The 24,067-nt window shown below is 46.9% G+C and overlaps 1 protein-coding gene across 1 annotated transcript in view; it reads right to left on the bottom strand.

Moving 5' to 3' along the window:
• Positions 1–24,067, bottom strand: part of LOC8052318 (protein GPR108) — a 142,777-nt gene that overhangs the window by 112,129 nt on the left and 6,581 nt on the right. The window contains exons 3-13 of the mRNA XM_040222197.3: positions 20,383–20,433; positions 18,196–18,281; positions 17,359–17,525; positions 12,317–12,513; positions 11,727–11,834; positions 10,041–10,174; positions 7,956–8,031; positions 7,795–7,868; positions 6,632–6,749; positions 5,887–6,017; positions 4,876–4,969 (exon numbers count right to left, since the gene is read on the bottom strand). Coding sequence (XP_040078131.1) covers positions 4,876–4,969; positions 5,887–6,017; positions 6,632–6,749; positions 7,795–7,868; positions 7,956–8,031; positions 10,041–10,174; positions 11,727–11,834; positions 12,317–12,513; positions 17,359–17,525; positions 18,196–18,281; positions 20,383–20,433 — 1,236 coding nt within the window. The remainder of the gene's footprint in view (positions 1–4,875; positions 4,970–5,886; positions 6,018–6,631; positions 6,750–7,794; positions 7,869–7,955; positions 8,032–10,040; positions 10,175–11,726; positions 11,835–12,316; positions 12,514–17,358; positions 17,526–18,195; positions 18,282–20,382; positions 20,434–24,067) is intronic.

Genomic DNA, 24,067 nt, shown 5'->3' on the forward strand with positions numbered 1-24,067 from the left:
CGCTGACTGAAAATACGGTGCATGTGATGTTTTAATCACGGTCAACCAAAATCATGGTGGAAGAGTGTGACTAACGGATAGCTGCCGTCCGAGCGGTCACACCCTGTCCAATCAACACAGAGTTCGAGCGGCACATTCGTTTCTTACATCTTCCTGCATGATCATAATCGAAACATCACGTGCAACTTATTTTCAACCATGAAGGGCTACTACACTCCACTCTTACGCGCTTATTAAAACCATATACCAACATATACCTTTGATTAAAACAGTTTCTCGCTACCACCGCTAGGGGATTCTTTTAGACTTCTGGTTGGCCAATAGAGCATGTCAAGCCCACTTTCTGCATCTGGTGCACATCCTGGCTCTGCCCGCGCCTCTCATTGACCAAACTCTCTTTATACATGGCTCTGCCCCAGGCGTCTTCCAAACGCATCTTGCAGACGGTACAGTCACACATTTGTGCTATAGTGGGTGAGACGTTAGGAGGTGAAGGGAAGCTCTCCCCACCCCTTTCCCCTGTAGCAGAGCTAACGCTGGACAGGAAATCGCCTTCTCTCCAGCGTTCGCTTTGCTAAAGTGGGAAAAGGTGGCAGGAGCTTCCCTTGAACTATAGTAGAAACAACAAAGTGAGCTGCTGCTTTTGACCCTTACTGTACATGCAGCGACACCCTTAGTGCAAACATGTGATTAGTAGATTTTTTCCCCTTTTTTTTGTTTTAGAAACGAGGGGCTATCGTAAGAAATATTGGTGCAGTGGGAAGTGTTCATTCTGACCACTCGCCAAAAGTGAAGTCGGTGCTTTCCCGCAAAGCAGAACGCAGTAAAGCACCGATGTAGCATTTGCACCAAAGACGTCGTGCGGCGTACCAAGCACCGCGTTACTGGCGCCCTCCTGGCAGCGTACAAAACTCAGGTCTAAATCTTCGACCGAGCCAACTTCGAGTCGAGGCGGACCTCTCGAATCGGGGTTCCCTCCGCCCAGCTGCGAGGACACTCACACTTCCTCCATTTCCTCCTCTTCTTGGGAGAGGCGGAAGTACGGATTGGATTGGGTCGGCCGGAACTTGTAGCCGGTCAGGACGAAGAAGACGAGCGTGGCTCCCTCCCGGAACAGCTCATCCAGCCACTCGTAGCGGAAGGGAACCGTGATCTGCAACGCAATGCGTCCGCCCGTGAGTCGCCGCGGATCGATTCTCAGTTCAAAGGGGGAAACGTGAAAGCGTGTTTCGTAAAAACGGCAATTCTCCAACTCTAGTCCGCGGACCCCCATGAGAACCGCGGCAACGGTGCCGTAGGTGCGCACCGATTTCGGGATCGCTCCACCGCGGACAGATAAGAAGGGTAAAACCGTCGAACGAAACATCTTTGTATGGTCTGGTGCAGGTTTAGGATGGCAAGACAAGCCCCTCCAAGGACAACAGACGTGCCATAAAATCCCGTAAGAACACCCGCCAAAAATGAAGAGATAAACAAACACGTTTGTGTTGAATGTGTCTCAGGCTGCCCTCGCAGTAAAGCCCTTGATTCCCGACAGCCTGTACAATGAGGGTGACGTTCATGAGCCTAGGAATCCCTGCGTGACTTTCGGCTGCTACATTATCGGCGCGTCGTCATGTGCCTGTCTCTTAATCGCAGCGCCTGGCCTTCTACGCTCCGTGGAGAAAAGGACGCGTCAGATTTGTTTCTAAAAAGACTGATTCAAGCAAATACGGCATCGCAGAGGTTTTCGACAAGAAAACGAGGCTGACGAAGCAAACACACACCCAAGGGCAAATGGCGTCAACCGGTATTGGGAACCTCCCGTTGAAAGTTTCAGAGAGTCATTTGTAACTTTTTAATAAAATATTGGTTACTTCCGAAACTTCATCTGCTCCAGACTGGAAGCAGCGGTGGAACTGACAAATGGTCATTTGGAGCAGTTCTTGTAGCAGGGAACGAGTTTTGGAGCAGAGATTCCCACTTTTGGAGCAGACAATTTTGAGCTTTTGTGTCAAAATATTAGAGCGAAGCTCCTTAGGGGCTAGCCATGTCCGTATGTCCTGCTCGTGAGCTCACGTGCTCATGAGCATGTGAGCACGTGCTCCCGTGCTCATGTAGGGAAAAAAAAAAACCGCATCTCCACGAGGTGAATGATGTTGATTGGGGCAAAGCTCTGGTGGTGCTTGTCTGCGTAGACGCCAAGCTGCAGCATGCCCAGCCTTTCGTTCGTTTTCATCCATGTCACGCTGCGGTCAAATGCTCAAATGCTTATATAACCACGTTCCATACAACACATTCTTTCTGACATGGATGAAAACGAACGAAAGGCTCGGCATGCTGCGGCTCACCGTCTACGCAGACAAGCACCACCAGAGCTTCGCCCCAATCAACATCTTTCACCACGTGGAGATGCAGTTTTTAATACAATCTCTTTAAAAGTTAGCCTGTGGAAAAAAACTTCAGTTGTTAAGAGTGTTGGGAGACTATTCAAGGTATCATACCTAGAAGGGACCTGGTCACTACAGATATTTATTTACTGTAAACGACTTATATTTAGCGGGCTCAATATTTTACGATTTAGATCAAAGCTTTAAGGTTTGAAATTAGCGGGTTCTAATTTTTGCAACGCAGTGGGATTCCAATATATATTCCAATGTGTTTCCACTTTACCCGAATTGTTTGCGGGCCGAATTTTGCGCAAATTGCCGGCGATTCGCAAAAATTAGGTTTTCGCGAAAACAAAGTTGTTCGCAGTATTTATTGAATAAGCATACACCCTTTTTTTTTTCCAGGTGTCTCAATTAACTTATTAGGAGTAATGATGGCATCTTCGGTTTGTGTGTGACGTAAAAAAGATGTTTTTGGCTACTTGGTAGGGTTTGTATCACAGTGAGGCAATTGTCGCGAGTTTGACATCAAACGGACACTTTTGTGTTGAATGTGTCTCACACTGCCCTCGCTCGTATTCAACCTGCTAATGTTCTTGGAGTAGCTAAGCGGAGTACATAGCTGCTCTAACTGCTCACAAAGAGTAGCGCTACATGTTCATGCGATCGATGAGAGCACGTTGCACAAAAACCAATAACTCTTCATTGGGCATGCACAAACAATGGATTTGGGTTTGAAACAAATTCGAAGTGAATAGTGGTTTGGGCCAAATATTTTTTTAATCGAATATTGGATAGTTGTTGCCCCTTTCTCCATGCCTTTCACTACACCGTGCTTAAACACAAATTAACCTGAACTCGCAAAGGTTGTTCCCAAGCTTCTAATTGCCCACTTATGAGCTCTGTTAAATTTAATCTAGCTATATTTATAGACTGTGGCCTCAGACAGTCCAATGCCTACATTAGGATGGCAAGTAAATGACAGATCTGGCATAATATGAAAGCTATAAGGGAGCCCCGCCATACCTAATTGAAGGGATTCATAAATCTTCTTGCTATATGAAAATATTTTCTTTGGTTCTGAATTAAAACAAAACAAGCACAAGTAATGAACACAGGTTGCTGAAACATCACTGCATAATATACACTCTTGCATAAAAGCAACAGTTACATTTTGGAGATTTTACTGCAATATAATTATCACCAACCACTTTTCTTTTTATTATCTTACGCACACGCACGCGCCATACCACTTTGAAGGTGTGTTTTCACCTAAGTGCGCAGCGGCGAAGCGAGTAGTGAGATCGCAGTGTCAGCTTCGCGGGTGTTGCTTCTCCGCAGTGTTTCAGTGCTTGAGGAGAAGCGCACTCATGGGGGCTAACTCGCCGTGATCAACACTTCGAAAATATGAGTGCCGCAGGTAACCTTGAAGCGAATATCAAAGAGCGTATAGTCTGAAATTAATATCTGATAATTTGAATATTCGCACAGCCATACTCTTCGCACATAGTAATTGGGCACCCAAAGAAACAACAACTGTATTTTTTAAATTTTTATTGGCATCGCCAAGAATGTCACTGTTCATACACTTACAATTTCCTTATTGAGAACAGCCCCCTTGTGGTGCACACATGGCGCAAATTGTGCACAAATACAACCTTTGAAGCAGCATGTAGCGGGGTTTTCGTTCTGGCGCAGTCTGGTGCAAATGGCGCAGCAGTTCCACCACTGTCGGCAAGCGGTACTTTTGGGCAGAAATGCATAGTTTACGTTTGTGGTGAAAAAAAAAAAAACGTAAATGTTTTTCGGGGACGTGCCGTACGTCGAGCGCATATTGATTCATTCGAATTCACCAGAATTATATTTGTCTGGAACGAGTTCAGCTTTCTGAAGAGCTGACTGCCGTAGTCTCAAACGGAAGGTGCCATTTGTTAAGCACACGTTATTCGACGTATGATGGATCGACCGATTACATCGACCGATTATATAACAGAATATAATGCTTCAGTGAGCTTCAAGTGAGCCTTACCTTCAGGAGGAACACAATAATCCTAGTGAAATAGATGTAGCAGACAATCTGAAAAAGAAGGGAAATTCATACGTCAGGTTACAACATCGAGGGCAAAAGGTGTCACACTCTTTTGGTCCTGAAAAACTCCTAGACCCCTTGCAAGGCATGCAACACACAGATGCATCATCACTTCCTTGCACTGCCCCCGTTCAGAATTCTTGAAGCAATATACCCAGGCGAAAATCAGTCCACTTCCGGCTCGGTTATGGAACTGGAAATGAGGCAGTCCAGCTGGATTCCAGCTGGTCCAGCTGGGTCCAGTTGGAATCCAGCTGGATTCCAGCTGGGTCCAGTCGGAATCCAGCTGGAATCCAGCTGGACTGCCTCATTTCCAGTTCCATAATCCAGCTGGAAGTGGAGTGATTTTCGCCCCCTGGGATGTGTTCCATGATTCCAAAAAAGTGCTCACTAACTCCGACTCGGATTAGGGCTCACCATGACATAGAAGTGCCTGAAGAGCTTGAGCTTCTCCAGGTTGATGGCCGCCTTTCCGTCTGTCTGGGAGGCCTCCTGCAGGTGTCGGATGGACCTGCCGGGTGGAGAGAAACGGACCCAACTTGCAAAGGCCGAGCCAAGACGAGCCAGCCATAGACTTCGCTAAATTAGCCAAGCACCAAGGAGCGTACTGAGAGTGCAGTTAAAAGCGCTGCACGTGCTGGCGTCTGCAACAGTAGTGGTTCTGAAGCAAAAATCTGCAACAAATGATGTGTATTTGTCAATGCAGTATTTTAGTAATTTACTTCCGAGCCTTTTGAACAGGTAAGACAAGCGCATGCAGCACGTGCTCCTACATTCTCAGAATTCTCCTAGGTGCTTGGGTAATTTAGCAAAAGCTTTATTCAGACTGCTTCAACAGGTCAGTTTACAGAATGCATGCTTAAAGAGTAATACTCTCTGTTTGGAAGTAAACATTCGTTAACCGAAAACACTTAGTTGGAGGCACAAGGGATGACAACCCTGCAAACTAAACTAGCTTCGCCTCAGGTTACCCTTTCTCAAGGTAATGGCTTCAATTTTCAAATTCATCCGACAACTCCGCAATTGCATTACGTAGAATTTAACCGCAATGACACTGAACACCATTAATACCGTTGCGATGTCCCACAATGTCACGGTGTTGCGCGACGCAACCTTGTACGACGTTGCACTGTTTCGTCGAGCGACAACCGTGCAGACAAGGGACCTTACACGACCCCCGACCGCCTAATTTCTCAAGAAAATATTGCGCCCCCCTTTGACGACCCCTTAGTCTGCGGTCCGCATAGTTTCGACTTCATGGGTAGGACCGAAGCGTTTCTTAATTTGCAAGGTTTTAAGTGTCGGACCGAGGAAAGCAATCAGGCAGCTCCGGCAACGGACGGGGAATTAAATTCGAGCTTCTGGAAATCTTTCAATAAGTGACCGAAATCCGTCGCACCGCGGGCGCCGACGAGTTGAGGGGCTCACCAGACGACGGGGAAGAGGATGGCCCCGCAGCAGAGCAGGTCCACCAGGATGAAGACCTCCCTCCAGGTGGTGTGCTGGGATTCCCCTTCCTCACTCTCCTCCATGATGATCTGGGCCACGTTGGCCAGCAGCTGGGGGGAACAGAGGGTGCAGGACGCGTCAACGCCAACTGCCTCGAAGGCGCCTTCGCGTCGACGTACCGTTCTTGAAAGGATAACCTCACTCCCACGGCCGTAACGCAATGGCGGTCGTAACGCGGAAGTTTGTGTACGTTGCTTCGCAATGGTGTTGCGCGAACAAACGTGGCACGAATTTCGTACCTCGGTGGCACAAACGTCATTACGAGCGGCGCGTCCGAAAAAGAGTTTGCCGAATCGAGCGCTCCGGCAGGAGTGTAACGGAAAATTCGAGTTTCCAAACGGTCATGCGTACTGCGTGCGAAACAAGTCAAATTAACTGAAGTTGAATTAACATGACTCGACTGTATTATAACGCAAACGTGAAGTTACAGCAGAAGTGAACAGGGGACGAGAATGGGGAAAATATTGTGTACATTGACTGCACTCATCTGACGACCCCCTTTAAATTTAGCATTTCTGTAACCCATTTCTGTAAAGGCAAGCTTAGAAAGATGCAAGTCCGCCGATCGAGTTGAAGGCATCTAGTGGCGGATGCATTTGGCGTCAAGTCGACTCTTTTTAGGTATCTCGGCCCTTGAACGCATTCTGCGTCGACAAAAGCTGACCTGGAGCGGGATGACGATCATAAAGATCTTCTTGTCCTTGTCACTCAGGATGTGCTTGATGAAGGCCCAGCCCGTTCCAATCAGGACGATCGTGATGAACAGCAGGGCTCCCTTCAGCCTGCACAAGAAGAGCAAGAGCCCAGCTCCCTTCAAATGAATGCTGTACTCACAAGAAAAATAACATTTTTTGAAAAACAATCTATCACAATGTTATAAAAAAGCTTTCATTGGAAATTTTTTTTTCTTTTTTTATTACAATATTTATGTTAAGACATATTTTGACTTGAGAGCAATTTCAAAACATGCCTTTTATTTCAGACGCTGACCCCGAAACAGGGGGATGTTTTCGAATCACTCTTAACTCAAAATGAGCCTCACGATGTAAAAATTGCGCTGAAAATCTTTGTTTTTAGGGAGGGGGGGAAGGGATGTAAAGATTGTGACATTACTGTTCTAAAATGGATCTTCAGAAAAAAAGAATGTTTCTTAGGTGTGCAGTGTACACTTAAGGAGAAAAATTGTGGCAACTAAGCCCCTAAAAGGCCCATTATGTTTTCTTATGTTTCGTTATGAATCACCGGGGACATCCACGCTTCGAATGTTGCCCCTTCGAACAGTTGCTATGCTTCATACACAGTACAAATGCCACAGTGACTCTCGTCATAAGCAGACGTAAGCTCACGTAACGTCACGTAATGTAAAATAACGGTGCTGTGTGAACCAGCCTTTGAAACAGTCTTTATTTGGCCTCCAGGATTACGAATATCCAGATTATATTCATATTGAGTCGCCAAGCAGCCACAACGGCCCTTTCACATAGCACCGAAGCCCCTCCTTCCCGTCGCATTCAGTTCGAAGAGGGACTCACGATGTATTGCACAGGGATCAGTGCAATACGTCGGCGAATGCACCTATCGACACATTCGGGTCGAGTGCTAAGGATATTCATATTCACAGGACAAAAATATGCTAGAATGCACCTCCCAACTCATTCTTTTCAACAAACTCTTCGGCTAAGCCCTGAACCATTGTTTCACCATAAATGTATAGAGCCAGAATAACTGAACTTTACACGGCTTTGTACGTTGAAGCTCGCTTTCGAAGAGGAAAGTAATTGCGACAGATGGAAGGAGATACAAAGAGACCAAGGAAGTCTGCCTCACAGATGCGTGATGTAGAAGAGCACGGCCCACGCTTCGATGGGGGAGCCGTCCTTCGAGATGAAGTGGTAGTTGATCTGGGGAAGACAAAAACGTGTCTCAGCGAGCTTTCGCCATTTCGATGAGGGGCACACGGGGCATGCCGTACAACCGAAATCCCTTACCCCGTGAAGCAAGAGGGAACACGACTTGACGAAGACAAGCAGGCCCATCAAGAAGTGGATCTTGTAGGCCTCTTGCCTGAAAACCGGAAAACAATTAATGTAGGGTGCTGCTCGTCACAAAGAACAAGTTACGATCACCAGAGAAACATGCGGGTAGGTAGCCAGAAACTTGGATTGTGCAAACAAAGCCTTGGACTGCTGTAGTCACAGGAAAAACGTCTGTACTCGCAAGTTCCAGCTATGGTGGTACAATGGTGTGGCAGTCGTGTTCCCTAGTTCTAGGGTGACAGACTACATCATAAGGATTGTTGCAAAAGTTTCTCTTAGATGAAATAATATTGCTACGGTCTAATGACGTTCATATCTGACAAAATTTGGATCACTTGGGCAACCCAAACGTGGCCGCGTTCTGCTGTTCCATGTTAATCCCCCACATGACAGCCATTTTGATAGGCGTCAATCCGACCCCTTTAGGCTGTCAAACTCGCGGATAAGACAAGGACAAAGAGAAGGAACACACAGGACAGGCGCCGCACATTCCTTCTCTTTGTCTTGTAGCAGTGCTTTCCCCCAATCATGTACAACAACCACGACCTAGCTCAACTGTCCACCTTATAAATCTTGGGTCGTGCAACCAAAAACGTGGGTAGCACAACCGTAAAACATGGGCAGAGCAACCTAAGCTGCACAATCGAAAAACACTGGTTGCATAGCAAAAAGAGACAGGACTTACGCAACAAAAAGTGCAGGCCAAGCAACCAAAAAAACATACTACTTTGCACAACAGAAAACGCGAGTTAAGCAACCGAAAAACGAAGGTTGCGCAGCCAAAAACATGACTCACGCAACGAGAAAGCTTAAAGGGACCCTGCAATCATATTTAAGCGTCCACCTTTTTTGCGGTTTCCAGGTCTCTTGGGGTTCGGGCAAGCCAGCGGGCAAGGAAGAGTAACTAAATATTGGTGCGTCATATTTTAACCGGACGACACGGAAACCTCCTCCACCTACGAGGGCGACCCGCGTTGGCGAAAGCGCGCGATACGTTACGTCTTTGGTCCTTGGCTTACTACTGGTCACAACTGCTAAAATCTTTTTTGTTAGTCGAGATACAAAATATAGGTGTCACGAACCGTTTCAATTATGTATTAAAGTAGTTTTTGTTCAGTATTTTAGATCAGAAAAGAAACAAATGCAGTTTATAAAGTACGGAAACAAAAAATGACCCGTCGACATACCCACCGCCAAGCGGCGGAAAAAACGGCGCATACTAGAAAGGGCTAGTGGGATGAAGCGCCGACGAACAGCGAGCGTAGAAAGGTCCCGGATGCACGCGGCGGCGCTGCGGTCATATACCGGCGCGAGGATCCGACCGGTTCCGAGCGTTCCAAAGGCTTTTTGCGAGCAGCTTTGTCTTGCGGTCTGGCCGTTTCGCGGTACGGCAGCGTGACCTGGCTCCCATTCTGAACTGATCTTTACCCCGTGTTTGGCGTTGTTTGTGGCCAATGAAGTGTCATGCCGAATTAGTCTTTAATCACGCAGCGAATGCAATGCGAACCGCCCTGGCCGCCCGCTTCATATAGCCTATTTAACACGTGCTTTAGTGGTGCCCTCTCGAGCCGTCGACACGGAGTGCGGCAGCTGTGAGCGCTTGATGAGCTCACTATCCCTCCTCTAGTTCATGGCCACTCAAGCCAAGGAAGCAAGGACCTACGACGTCATAAAGGAGGTTATTTTTCGCTTGTTTTTGTCATTTTAATTCGCCTTTAACTTTTAAAATAAAGCGAAATTTGAGAAAAGAAAAGTTTCATTAAGTTATTATGTTCGGTGCGCTCAGGATCGGTGCAAATTTAAAATCAGTCAAAAAGTTGTTGCAGGGCACCTTTAAGCTCAGCAACCAGAAAATATAGATTGCAATCAAAAAACATGGGCTGTCTAATCAAAAAGCGCGGGTCAAGCACTCATAATTTTGCAGGTTGCACAGCCAAAAAAGCGCGCATCAACGAAAAAGCGAGGACCAAGTAACCAAACTCAAGCAACAAAAAAAGCGGAGGAAGGGGTAGCGCAAGAAGAGACGCGGCGTCCCACCTCCTCTGGCGCAGCACGTATATCCAGTAGCAGCCGACCACGAAGAAGACGACCGACATGAGGAAGTAGACCTGGGGCAGCGGGATTTCTCCCGCCGACAGGTAGCTGCCCTCGTTCCTCTCAGAGATCACCACCTGGCAGGAAGGCCGGACGCCGTCAGAGCCGCAGGTGCAGGTAGGGTGCCTGTGACGTGTTTGGGACAACCACGCCTGCCCGTACCCTTTGTCGGGACTCGTGGTGAACACCACCGGGATTGCGACATCTGGCGGCGCGACGCTCTGGCTTGTGCGACATCGTTTGTCGTCACTTCGGAACCGCTTTCGAGGACGGGACGCCAAACGCGTCAGTTCAAGTCGCATTTAGGGCACCGGTGTTGACTTCAACTGTCAACACTACCGAAATAACTTTCCAAACCCGAATAAGATGAAACCATTTACGACGGTTCTTCTCATTCAAACAAACGTGATCTGTTCCCGGATGCTGCGAAAAAGAAGACGCGTAGGACGCCTTCGTAAACGGGTCTAGAGACGAAGAAACGCGGCACCACTGTGTGCCGCTCGTATTTTCCCAGCTCTACAGTCGCGCGCAATAAAAGAACAATCCCGGTTACGGAGTCAAAAGTTGGGAAGCTCCAGAGCGAAACCGACGTTCGGACGTAGGCTTAATGCGATGAGTTAGATCAGTCTCTTTGCGAAAGAGAGCAATAAGTCACTATAGTCTGTTGCGGGTTAAGAATGGTGATAGAAGCCCCCCCCCCACCCGAAGCCTTCTGCTCAGGACGATTTGAGACTTCCTCCTTTCTACTCGCCTACCCTCACGCATTGGCTCTGCTAAAGCAGGAAGGATGGAGCGCTATGTGGGAGGAGCTTCTGCTATTCTTAGTTAACCTACAACATACTATAATCTAAGTCAAAGTGCAATAACCACCACACTTACTCGAATAGCAAAAACATGCTAAAATCACTTTTTACATAGACTACGCGAGCGCGGTCAAATCAGGACATGTCGAACACAAAAGAGGGTCGCAAAGGAGTGTGACGTACCGATAGTTTGATCTACGAGTACACCGAAAATTTCACGCATCTCTAGTTAGTTAGTTGATATTGTGACAAACGTAGCGCAATCATTAAAACTTACTGGCTCCCAGGGTCAAGAAAGAGAGGACGGAAATCAACGTCGAAAGGCCGCTCTCCACGCGTGCATTACCGGCATGTTCCGCAACATTCTGCACAGATGGTTGGTGCTGCCGCAAACGCCGAAAGCCAGGAGGCTACGCTCTCGTTTCTGTCAGTGGCCTCTGCTAGCGTCCAGGCATGCGAGCCGATTGCAGAAACAGCGACTAGGTGGTTCGACGTACCGAATGTTCCGGTGATGGGAGAGCGACACGGCACACGACGTCCTCATACTTTTACGCGGCATTTTCGAGAGATCGGTTCGAACGCGTGATACGGACGACTCGAAACACCAGGACTAGATGTAAGTGGGATCGACTTACTGACGAAAAAATGTGATTAATTTAGAGAATTTCACGGTTCACGCGCACTCGGAACCACAGAGTCGACTGCATTCGTATTTACTTTACGCGACGCTCAAAATATTCCGAGTCCCCACACACTTGAGATTTCGCGACTCGCGTGTCTGCGCTCGGAAAACAGCCCACGAACCCCGTAAAAAGAAATCACTCGCCGAAAGGTTGGCCGAGCTGTTGGTGAAGCCCACAGGACTCGGGTAGCAGTTGTGGAAGTAGAGGCTATAGAGTCCCTCGTAGGCCTCCTTGTCCACGTTGACCTCGAACTGCGATGAAAAGGTTCGGACGTTAGGCTCGCGACTCCTCGGCACAAAGCCTCTGAGCTCGCTGCACTTGAGAGCACCCTTTTCCGAGTCTCGAGCACCAAGAACGGTTTACACCCAACAATTTTAGGTTGTCAATCGTTCGTTTCTCTCTAGCACACGAAACGAAGCTGCGAGTTTTGGCAATTCTGTCTATGCTGTCCGAGACGTAAATCCATTCCTATAAGCCGTTCGCCTCACTTTGCATCGGCCGACTTTGTTGCACCCCAATTCACCTTTCTGCTCTCTTTTTGGCCGCTTATCAAAATTGGCATCTGTAAGACGATATTTGGCGGCAAGTAAATGATGCTGAGACGAAAGTCTTATCTTACGACACTGCCGTAAAAGCTTCGACAAGAGTTAACTGTCACGCAAAGAGTTTTCCCCTGAAGCATGAAAGCTCGCCGGCGACAGCAGTTGCTGTCAAAGGAACGCCCAACACGTACCTGAAAGCTGTACACCGTCACACCGTCCACAATGTCCCTGCGAAGTGGGAGCGAGACGTTGTCGCACCGGCCCGAGGACTGCTTCTTTGGTGGGACCTGGGTTGCGGTTTCGGCCGTCGCTGCAGCTTTCTGCACCGTGCTTGAGGCGTCGGCTTGATGCACCACGTCGGCCTGCGGCACGAAGTCTTTGCTGCCGTCTAGAAGTGAAACGTGCGGTTACCAAGAGCCCTTCGCCAATACAATTACGGTCGAATCTCAATAATTTCAACTCTCTTAATTCAAACTTGTGGATAATTCAAACTAACATGCAGGTGCCATCCCATGTGTCACTATGGGAGGAAACTCCCAGTAATTCAAACTTTGCTTTAATCAAACTAATTTTCTGTCCGCCTCGAGTAGGAATTAACGAGATTTGACTGTATAACCCACCGCTACCGTAAAATCTCGTAAAGGTGCCCCCCCCCCCCCCCAGAATGAAGACAAAATGGTAAAAAACATGAAGTTGGATATCTTTGGGAATGGGACAGGAAAACTTTATCAAAAGTTAATGATAAACACAAGGGCACCCTCCACAAACCACGCAGCACGAAAACCGATACCGCAGATCGCAGACACAGCAAGTTCGCATTTCACGACGCAATAAACACGCGGGGGAATTCGCTGCAAACTCCTGCGTCATGGGAAAGGATACCGCAGTCTGCGGATGCAACAGATTCGTGTTTTACGGTGCAGCAAACACGCGAAAGCCGGCTAGAAACTTGAGTGCCACGGGAACCGATGTCGCGTGTACAGATTACGGACACAAAACATGGGAACTTGCTTGTCACACATGCCGGCACTACAGATCACGCAGGTGATGTGATTCCTGTCTATGTTGAAATATACAGTGCCTCGTTTTTTACATTGCCTGACTGAATTGAATGCAGAAGTTTGGAGTGAAACCCTAAAAAATGTATGTTCAATGTTTGTGAGAGTGCCCCTGGAATTTGTAAACTTGGGTAAATCGACTACTTTTTTCTCTCTTTCCCCCCCCACCTAATGTTGTTTATTTTTGTGTCATAAGTGTGCTTGTGAAAAATGTTATATATATGTACATGCTGTCCTCTTTTTGCTGCAGTGGGGAGGCAGAGGCTAGTCAAGGTTCCTTTTTTTCTGCCTCACCTCTCTAAATGGAGAGAAAAAAAAGAGTGAGTTTGAGAGGTTCGGATGTTTCGGAATTTTGGTGGCACGAACATTTAGCCAGAAAAATGGTTAAGACGATCTCTCGTGCAACCTTACGTGATTTTATGGTACCACCACACGGAAACCTAGAATCACTGAACCTTGCCGGCCTACCGCTTCCCAAAGGGTTCACTTCAATTGGAGGTTCGAGCCAAACTGGCTTTCTGACCGACAAATAATGGTAACCTTTAAACCAGAAATAAAAAATAAAAACTGGTTGGAAGGTTGCAGGCATTCTGTTTTTTGCCAGGGTTTCCTATATCGAGGAGGCCGCAATCTAATACTGCAAAAGCAGAATTGTGGCCAGTTGGCCCACTGGCTAACAGGCTCTATGACTTCTGTCCAGCTTGATTAGATCTCACGGAGCTGCCATTTTGGAGCCATCAACTGCAGTGCCACGATGCAGTGCTAGAAAAGAAGCTTCAACGTTTCATTACTGGGAACATTCAGCAATTCTAGGGAAACTAAGTTACGGCTAACTACGGTAGGACTAGTGACAGTGTACGAGCTCTCAAAAAGAGCGGGTTAAAGCCACTCTTCGATGCGCAAACCAATATAGCGGGTACCATAATTTTCGGAGTAGTCACTCCCAGGAGCCGGGCACATTGTAACGGGCAAATGTACTCAGACATAGACGATTGAACAATGGCACTTGGAAACAAATGTGGCAGGGACTGCACGCTCATGAAATGTTTGAAGGGAAAACAAGACGAAGACTCAACAAGAAAGGGGCACGCTCGAACGACCAGGACCGGTGAAGCGAACGGACGTTCCCCATGCACCTAGAGCGACTTTGAGCACTTCAAGGCCTTAAGCCGGTTGCCGCTCACAATTTTGTCCGCTCCCCCGTCTCTGCTCGCGCAATTTTAAATTAAAAACGAAGCGTACAAACTGACGGAAGCATCGTATAAAGAATGTATGCGATACGAGTATGTTACTCGATAAAGGAGGAGAACGTCATTTCCTCATTCTCCGAGCATTCGGTAGTGGGACTCGAATGCAGTCGACGTTCGCCGCGAGACGGCACTCTAGTTGGCATCCCTTTGTTTCCTATGCGAGTACAGAGAGAAGTGCTAACTGGGACCTCCCCATTTTGAAGCGAATCCGTACATAAAAAGAGAAAGATTTAGTCCAATAGCTACCGCACCGATATCCGGTAGCTTACGGCAATGTTTCTTTGCAACTGTATGCGGCAAAAATATTCCGTAAAAACACCGGCAATGTGGCGCTTGGAATGCGTCTCTGACTGACGTGTTCGACGCATTCCTCGTTTGCGGTCCGTTGACTTCCGCCCGACGACATTGCAATCGCGTCGTATCGCCGCCTGCCACAATCCAGTGGGTGCACGGGTGCGGCTAAAAAGCAACTCCAGTCGAAAACAAAACCAGAACGAACAACCGGTATCCCTTTAGTGGCACGAAATATGATTGCGGCCGAAATATTACGTCGAAGTAAAGCCGCGGACTCAGCTAAAACCGATTTTAAAGATGCGAGCAGCTGCTCCTTAGCGGGCGGCAAGCGGGTCAGCTTTCGGTCGAGGAAGACCGGCGCAGCACCCCCGTGATGTCGCATCGCAGTGGAGCTGCGGTCGATTGGCCGTACCGCGCATCGCAGCACCACAGTGACCTCACATCGTCACACTGCATATAACGTATGTCGCGGGAGTCACGAAAATCCACACTATAAGCGGTACCGCGCTATAACCAAAACATCAATTTTTCAGGCCAAAATAGATGCCGTGAGACAACTTACCTTTGTAAAAGAATTTATTTTATGTTAGATGAAAAATAAAGCTTAGTTTGAGGAAAGTCTTTATTTCACCAAACTAGTACACTTCTCTCTCAAGTGTGTCACACATTTTGAAAGAAATGAGCGACTTTTGCCTGGAGCAGCTTTTTAAAGGCATCGCAACTTGCGGACGGACGTTGCGAGCGTTCAGGATTGCTAACCCTATTCACTTTTCTCCGGCGATGAAAACGCGTGAAAATTCGCATCCTTTATACGGTACATGCCAGTAATACCTTCAACTTGAGCACAGGCATGAAATGCTCCAAATAAGAAATCCGGGCGATGTTTAGAGACACAAATGCTTAGAAAGCACCACTGTAGTCGAAGTAAACAAACACGACGACACGGGCGTTTCTGTCGTCTTGAAAGTGCCACCACAACATCGCCGCACGAGTAGGTGGATTTTCCCTTCTAGTACGTGCTGGGTTATCATAGCGACACACAACGAAAATTCACCGTCAAGGATAGCGCTTTTACGCGGAACGATGAGCTTCCACCACACCGTCTACGTTGACAATCCCAACCGACGCCATGTTTGCAAATAGAAGCAGCCGGCCCGCGACCGGCATGCAATACGCGCGAACACTTGTCCTCGACCTGAGATTGGTCTGTCATTGCGGTTGTTTACAACACAGTGGAGGGACGCACGCACTTGAACCACACGTGCATGCGTCCCTCTGTCGCTATGGCAACTGAAGCCTCCCTCTTTGCTTCTCCCCGCTTCTTCGAGCAACCTCCTTGCCCCGCGAGTGCCGCTTGCGGCTCGCGCCGTTATCTAGTGTCGCACAGGGAAGCGTGTTCTCTGCGTCGGTCAGTCGGTGCAGTCGCCAGGCTGTTCCGAAAACCGCACTATAACCGGAATTTCCCTTTGCGCGCCTGCATTTTAAGCGCTATGTAATTACATGGAGTTCTATGGGAGGCGAACCGGTGGTTTAAAAAAACCGCGTTATACCCGGTCCTGCACTATAAGCGGTTACGTTGTAAGTGGTCTATACTGTACACCTTGCAATTTACGGGCTTTGCTTTGGCTGAAAATGGTCCTAATCCCAAATTAAACAATATTGACCGGCGTTGCCCTTTAAAAAACACATGCAAAGGAAAAAAATTTTTTTTTTTTAAATTGCTTACATGAAAAGGAATGTAATATTACAACAAAGAAAAAAATTCGAGGTATATATATGGCACAAAACGAATTTCGTTTTGTGCCATAGTTTGTCTGCTATCATAGTGCTTGCACTCTTTGAGGAGCTTCCTTTGGGCTCTAAAAGTTACTCATTAATCATCATTTTTTTGTTGCACTTCAAACGAAGATGAACAAGTAACATTCAGAGACCATACGAAGTTTCCGAAAGAGCACAAGTACCACGTGACATATAGCAGCCGATCCCGTGATAAAGAGCGGCCACATTTATGCGGCACCCGCGGGCGCCTCTTACAAATTTTTTTCATGCCGTAAATATAGCTCTTAAATTTTCTGTTTGTTGTAATTTTCGTTTTACGACTTCCTCATCCAGGCTATATAAAAAAAAATGTTTCTCTCTTTTGCATGTGTCCTTTAAAAAAACCTAAAAATTAAAAATTAAAATTTTTTAAACAGTCTGGCTTGGACACAAACATCAAAATATTAATTTTATGCAAAAAAAAAAATTTAGAACACTGTTGACGGCGCAAAATTTATTGTAAATTCTGCGCATAAAGTCCAAGACGTCACGGAATGGTCATACTCTCTCTCCACCTCAACGTGATGGCCAAACCGATCCACCTCTCCTCCACGCGGCCAAAATGCCGAGAGAGAAAACAAGTGGAAAGGAGGTGACTGCCAACTAACTTACGCCTCGCGCTGTCACTATTGCTCTAAAAAAACTTTTTTTCCCGTAAAATTAATTTTTTTATTTAGTCATACCGTTTAACAAAGCTGTTTTTTTTCTTTTTAGGGACCCTTTAAAGCAGACGCCTGCAGTAGGTCGCTTCCAACTAGACAGTTCATAGAGGCTTCTCATTCTCGTTCGGTGGCTGCAGGCACGCCTACTCGCCTCGTGTTGCGGCGTCTGCGCCTTGTGCCTGCTGGGTGTCCCTGCGTGCCCGGTACAGCTGTCCCACGTTGGTCTGCCTGATGGAGCGGGGCTGGGGCTTCCAGTTCTCCTGGTGCCTCACCATCAGGTCGCTGAAGTTGCGGTTGCACCTCACCTTCAGCCGCTCGCTGGGGGCACCAGACGACGACACGTGAGGACGCGGAAGCAGGAGCTCAGACGGGTGCCGCGACACCGTGGCGCAAATGCGACGTCTGTAGTCTGTCGCATTTTACGTACGAACCTCGTGTCCAAGTTTGTTTCCCGCGCAGGAAAGCATCACTAAATAAAATATAAAACGACACCCCAGAGGACGGGACAAAGAGATGAAACGAAGGACAAACGGTACTCGTTTGTCTCGCGTTCGTTCGCTTCGTCGCATTCTATCGAGTGCTCGGTTTTCACTATTTTCATATTACCATTTTATTTTTCTTCATTTTCGTGTAAATTTAATAGTACCAACCCGCTCGGCTTGCTGCTCTACTATGCTTTGATACATTGGGATTTTTGACAACTGCCTCCCGAAGGTGAAAGGACAGCACCGAAAACTGTCGACTGCATGTTTGCACCATGTCGCGCTGTCCCGTTACTAACAGCCGAAATAAATTGAAAATCAAGGTGCACGTCAGATTGGTGCCGACGAACTGGATGCACCTACGTCGAGACTTCCTTCTGCCGTTCCCATTTCTTTAAAGAGTGGAAGAGGCTGAATTTAATAATACTGGAGACAAAGGCCTGTGCATTCGGCTTAAAAAAACCTCCCGTAATTGAACCAAGAGAGTGAGGCAGTGTGCCACTTACCTGCCTCCCGTCGTCTCCAGCGTCAGAGTCAAGACGTACATGTCCTCCTTGACTTCGTCCAGAGGACACCCGTCTATTCGGCCATCCTGGTGGGTGAGAGCGAACGTGATGCAAGTTCGGCCGCCGACAAATTTGAAGGCCGGTGCAGCCAAAACGAGGCTGCCGTCAGCCCGTCGCGACGCGCGGAGGATCACGGGATTAAAAAGAGCTTGAAAGAAAATATCCGGACGCCAAAAAGAAATAAAGAATTCTGAGGAACTCTACGACAGCTTCCCTCCTAGAGAGGAGCACATAATATTTGCAAAACCCTAAAATACAATTTTTTTTTTTTAACGTGCTCCAAACTATGAGCACGTTACAATGGTACCAGCTGTGGAACGATTTTAACGTTGAAAGAATTGGCATCTTCCACTTTTGACATTGTTTATCTTGTCAAAGGACGGGAAGCACACCTCCTTCCTCCAAAATGTTGCGATTCCGCCGCGTAATCGCGAGGCGAAAATTAGAATATTTCCCGACCTGCAGCCACGAGCGGCGGCCATGAGAACCACGCGGCATGACGTCAATGGGGGTCTTTTAGAGAGATAGCAAGTTGTGCAAATACGTGCTCGATAAAAGGTAACCTTTCTATAAATCTTGTCGCTCCAACATAAATATAAATGCGTCAAAAACCTGGTACCATCAACAAAACTTTTATTATAGGGAGTTTTAGTGGCGCCATCTATCCTAGATCCACAAAACCGTCAGCTCTATCTGCTACCGCAAACAGCTGCCAGAAGCCGGAGGGGGAGGTGGACAGAGCTAGACGGGGATAACCAGACCTGGATGAGCGTTTCCTCCTATCACCATATTGCTCGCACTGCGTTAGCACGTGGTCATGCGGTCGTGAGCGGATGAGTTGTCGCTGCTCACTGATGACTCTAGAGAGAGAGCTGCACCAGAACCCCCCGCGACCCCCATTGACATCACAGCGCACGTGACTCAGAAGCTGGTGAAGGAGTTGAGAGGTGCCGAAAACTTCAATCTTTGTCTATTTTTCAAATAAAAACTAGGACATGCAGGCAAAAGCGTTTTTTTGTTCTTCACTTCAGAAAGGTCGAGACAGCAACTCCCAAATTATTTAAACAAAGCACTGAAATTGTTGCACAGCTCCTTTAAAATACAAAAAAAATGTGAGAAAGACGCGAAAAACTCAATAGGCAAAGAAAAGCCTCGTTCGGAGTTGTAGGTTAGGTTAGCTCAAGCTACTGCCTGACACGATTAGTACGTACAGCCACCAGATGCTACCATTGGTACAACACACGATTTTGCATTCGCCATTTTCCGTCTTCGCGTTCGCGGTTGTCGTTCCTGTTGTTGCGAACAACAAGAAATCACGGGTCTCTTTCGGATGCCTGGGCTTTGGCACACCGTGCATCGGCTCGTCGACTTTAGAGGTGCGCACGCGTACACGCCCGAAACCGACGGGACGCCAGTACGTTTGGAAGCTCGTGCTCAAGGCGGGACAACTGAATTGCCCCCCTGCCGTTCTTGTCGGCTGCTTTTGCGAGACGAAACTAACTTTATTACGTAGCTTTTTCGAGCAGAAAGCGATAGTTCTGGCCAAGAAAAAAGAAATTGTAACGGCGTTGCGTCCTTTGGACATTGCGGCATCTGGATGGCAAAAAACTCTGGCAAGACTCCGACGAATTTTGTGCCTACGCGCATTCGGTGAAGTGCACCTTACGAGCCAGTGGTGGTGGGCCGTCGATATTTTATCCGCGCGGCGGAATCGGCACAAAGTTATTTCTCAAATATTCACGAGATAGATGAACCCGCACTGTAGGATCAGGGACGCATGAGAATCGTGCAAAAACGGCCGGGTCGGGACCGTAGATTTTTGTTCCTAGGCAGTTTCCCGGTTACAGCCTCGCACCGAATGAATCGATAGCTCCGGTTAGGCATGACGTCTTCTAGACTTCTATTCTCGCTTACAGTACCGTGGTGCGACATCGAGATTAGAATCGGGCAAATTTGGGCACGGAGTCGTAACTCGACGCCTCCAGTCCCAGAGTCCGGAATCCCCCGAAAACAACCCAAAGGCCGAAAGCGAATGCACGCCCGCCGTGTCGGGGGGCAGACGGGGTTAAATTTGCCGGCAGGCTAGTTGCCGGGCGCGAGCGCTCCGGAAAAAGGGTGCCAGCTCACGGGATAAGGGTTCACGCTGTCCGTCGGCGTCCTCGTCAGGCTGAAGCCAACCTGGAAAATGCAATCAATCAGTCACATAAAATTTTAAAAAAAGAATTGAATTAAAAATTTTTGTGCATTGGCCGACAGGTTACAATTCAATACAGCTCAGCAGCCAGTTTCAGGGCCTTATAAACAGTATGGTGCCCCTCTGATCAGGTGATTACTGCAATTACCCTTCCAAATTTTCTGACAACTTTCCCCAACTAATTACGAAAAAAAAATATATATTTCTGACGGCATTTAGAGACGCGAGACTTGCACCTGAAGCACCTGTAGTGGCCGACGGATTCGGACCTATTTACGTCAATTTGTGAAAATATCACCGAGTCAAGAGCTGTAGCAGTCTCCATAACGGTTTACGTCGAGAAACTGACATACGGCAACGCAACTCGTCGGCGGCGGAGGTTTTGGGGAACTATTAACTCTTACAATGTTCAAGACGAGGCAGGTGGTTGCTGCACCGCTAACCCCAATACTTGGCTCCGATGAACATTGCCGTCATACAACTGGCAGAAATAATCGCAGTCACACACATTTCTTTAATTTTAGCTTTATGTAATGCTAAGACCGATGGCTGTTAGAACAATAAATCAATAAATTAATATTACATAGTTGCCTCCTCTGGCCACGTGTTGGGTGGTGCTATGCGTGGTCAGAAAAACTGGTGGGTGTCGTATCAGTGTGTCTAGCAAATTATTGATTGGAAATTCCCTGACTTTTCCAGGTTTTCCCTGACAGTTTCAGGTGAAATTCCCTGAAGTTATATATATAAAAGAATTACAACACAAGGCATTGAGCACTGTGAGGATCATTTTGCACGGACTTAATCGAACTTGCATATTCTGAAATATTCGAGTTTGCCCAGTCCGAAATAAACGAGCACTTTCTTGCCACCGACATCGTCAGTGAAGAGGCCCCTTCCGGAAACACAACAAAAGCATGACGCTCAACCACACACGTTCACAACCGAATGGCAGGATGGCCACCAGGGGCACACATTGAACTTTAGTCTTGGATTGGATTGGATTGGGGTCTGCGGCTTTCCTATTTGTAACTAAATTTAGTAGCTCTAACCGGATATAGCCTAGCGTCGCACCCTCAATCAAACCAAATACAAGGCTTGGAATGGATTGGTCAGCTGTTCCCTTTGCATGCTTAGGCCAATCACACACTCAATGATGTGATTGGCCTAAGCAATTTTGGAGCACCTCTCGGAGCAGCCAAAACAGTGTCTTGGAGCAGCGAATGTGGCTTTTGGAGCAGCCAAGATAGCGTTTCGGAGCAGCAAAAGTGGCTTTTGGAGCAGATATTCTTAGAAAAATAAAAATATTTGTTTTAAGTTCTGTACAAACGAAGGGCACTTTGTGTTGTGTTGTGTTCTGATGAGCCGTGTTGCGACGGCTTGTGTTTTTATTGCTGAGACATCCCACAAGTATACAGTACTGTAGGCATTACCGAGCAATTCCGAAAAACTGCTTGCCACCATTTTATTGATTCCCGATACCCACTTGTCACCGTTTTATTGATACCCGCTCTAGAGAGAGAGAGAACAATTGGTTTATTGGAAAGAATACCTGCTCTAGGTAAATAAGAACCAAACTGCACATATTAAAATTTATTTAAAAATGACCAGCTTAGTAGTAAATATTGCAGCATTAGGTTCACTAGTTATGTAATAAATGGAAACAGTCTCTAACTGATGAAACACGTGACCACTGCAGTGCAATGCAAAATTGTTTTGGCAAAATGTAGCAGGATGTAGCAGGGTTAGCCCCTTGGCGCAGTTTGGCGCAATTGGCACAGCAATCACATCACTGCACTCTACATCGAGTGAGCAGAGCCCGCACCCCACTCTAAGCAGAATTTAGTGCCTATTTTTCTGCCCCCAAGTCCTCAAGTCTTTGCTAAGGGCACTCTATGGCGTTTCCGGCTCATTCTCCCTGACTGGGCTCACTTTTTGACAATATCCCCGATTTTTCCCAGTAATTAAAATTTCCCTGAGAATTCCCGGTTATTAGACACTGCTTATGCAGGGTGTTTCTGCAAAAGCTTTCAAAAATCCATAAAAATGTGCTGTTCGAGATAAAAAGAAAAACCTTTGCGTGCCTTCGCGGACATCAAGGATTGCAAAAACACTAGGAGGTCGAGGACCTTGTCAAGCTGTACTTTATAGCTTTTTTTCTCGACCTCCGCCATCAGTGTTGATGGGAAACTTACTTACTTAGCAAGATAAGTAGCTAAGATGTATGAATTATTCAGTGAGAATCAACTTGTGGTTTTACTGAGAAACTTGCTAAGCATCATCGAAAACCACTAAATCAACTCTTTTTAGAAACATTTAAGTCAGGGGCAGCCTTCTACGCCGTTCTGAAAAGAAATGCCCAGTTTAGACACGTTTCTAGGTTTCGCTTTCTTATCGGAGTGCATCTTTGCAACCGCCGTACTGCTTCCCTGGTGGTTGCGGCGCAAAGCTGCGCCCTCCCTCGTGGAGGGCGCAGCCAATTGGCCTGTCTCGGCCAATTGGGAGAGGGACAGCGGGCGCAGAGATGCGCTCAGGTAAGAAACCAAAACCAAGAAACGAGTTAAATTGACAGTTTTTACGGAATGCCGTAAAATGCTGCCCCTGCCTTATATCATTCTAAAAAGAGTTGATTTAGTGGTTCTCGATGACGCTTAGAAAGTTTCTCAGTAGAAACATACATTGATTTTCACTAATTAAAATATTAATTAGTAAATATTAGTTATATAGTTTTGCTAATTAGTATGTCTCTGCAACCCTTGACGTCTGCCAAGGCTAGTACTACGTTCCCAGCAAGAGTTTCTTTTTATCCCAAACAGTGCATATTTTTAGAGATTTTTTAAAGCATTCAAAGAAACAGCCCGTGTGAGCGTTCGTGCATGTATTTCGGATTATAGGCAGTGCCAGAGGCATTATTACTAGGGGTTACATTTACATGAAGGGAAAGCAAACACAAAATATGTGTGCAAAAAAAACGAAAATACTTTCAGATAAATATGTTTATTGAAGTAAATGTGCTTATTGAAGATCATCATGTTCACCAAGGACCGTACAGGAGGGGCAGGGTTCTTTCCTCTCTTGTTGATAAATGTTAAAAAAAAAAAAAAGAGATGTTCAGCTTTTCTCAAAGTAACTCAGAAGGTTCTCATTTAATGAATTCTGGCCTGGCTGGGCAAGAATAGCGACCTTTTCCAATGTGGAAATTAATGCTAACAAACGAAGTAAAAAGCATATGCCCCTTGCATTCTTAATTAAATGGACCAAATTGATTTTTGTTTTGCATAGCATACAACTTTGATGCAGGCGTTGCTAGAATCGGCTCAGAAAATGAGGGCTGCAAAAGTTTGACGAAAAGGTTGCCGTGGCACTTAGAAAGGTCCAAAGTGTGCCTTCTGCTAGGGGCATTCTCAATTCCTATTGTACTGGGTGTCCCAAGGAGCGGTCAGGCTCTTTAAATCAACCGCAAAATTTGGCTTCTTAACCAATCGCGCTATGACTTTGCGCAGAGTTGCCCACAGATGGTGCATTTTTTTTGTAAAATTTGCAAAGAGCAAACTTACTTGAAGAAAAAGTGAAGAAAGAAAAAGGCTCAGCTCCTATGGAAACGCAGCGAAGCCACCAGTC

This window comes from Ixodes scapularis, unplaced genomic scaffold (assembly GCF_016920785.2).
Source record: "Ixodes scapularis isolate PalLabHiFi unplaced genomic scaffold, ASM1692078v2 PGA_scaffold3__209_contigs__length_174095766, whole genome shotgun sequence".
In the NCBI taxonomy this organism is placed as follows: domain Eukaryota; kingdom Metazoa; phylum Arthropoda; class Arachnida; order Ixodida; family Ixodidae; genus Ixodes; species Ixodes scapularis.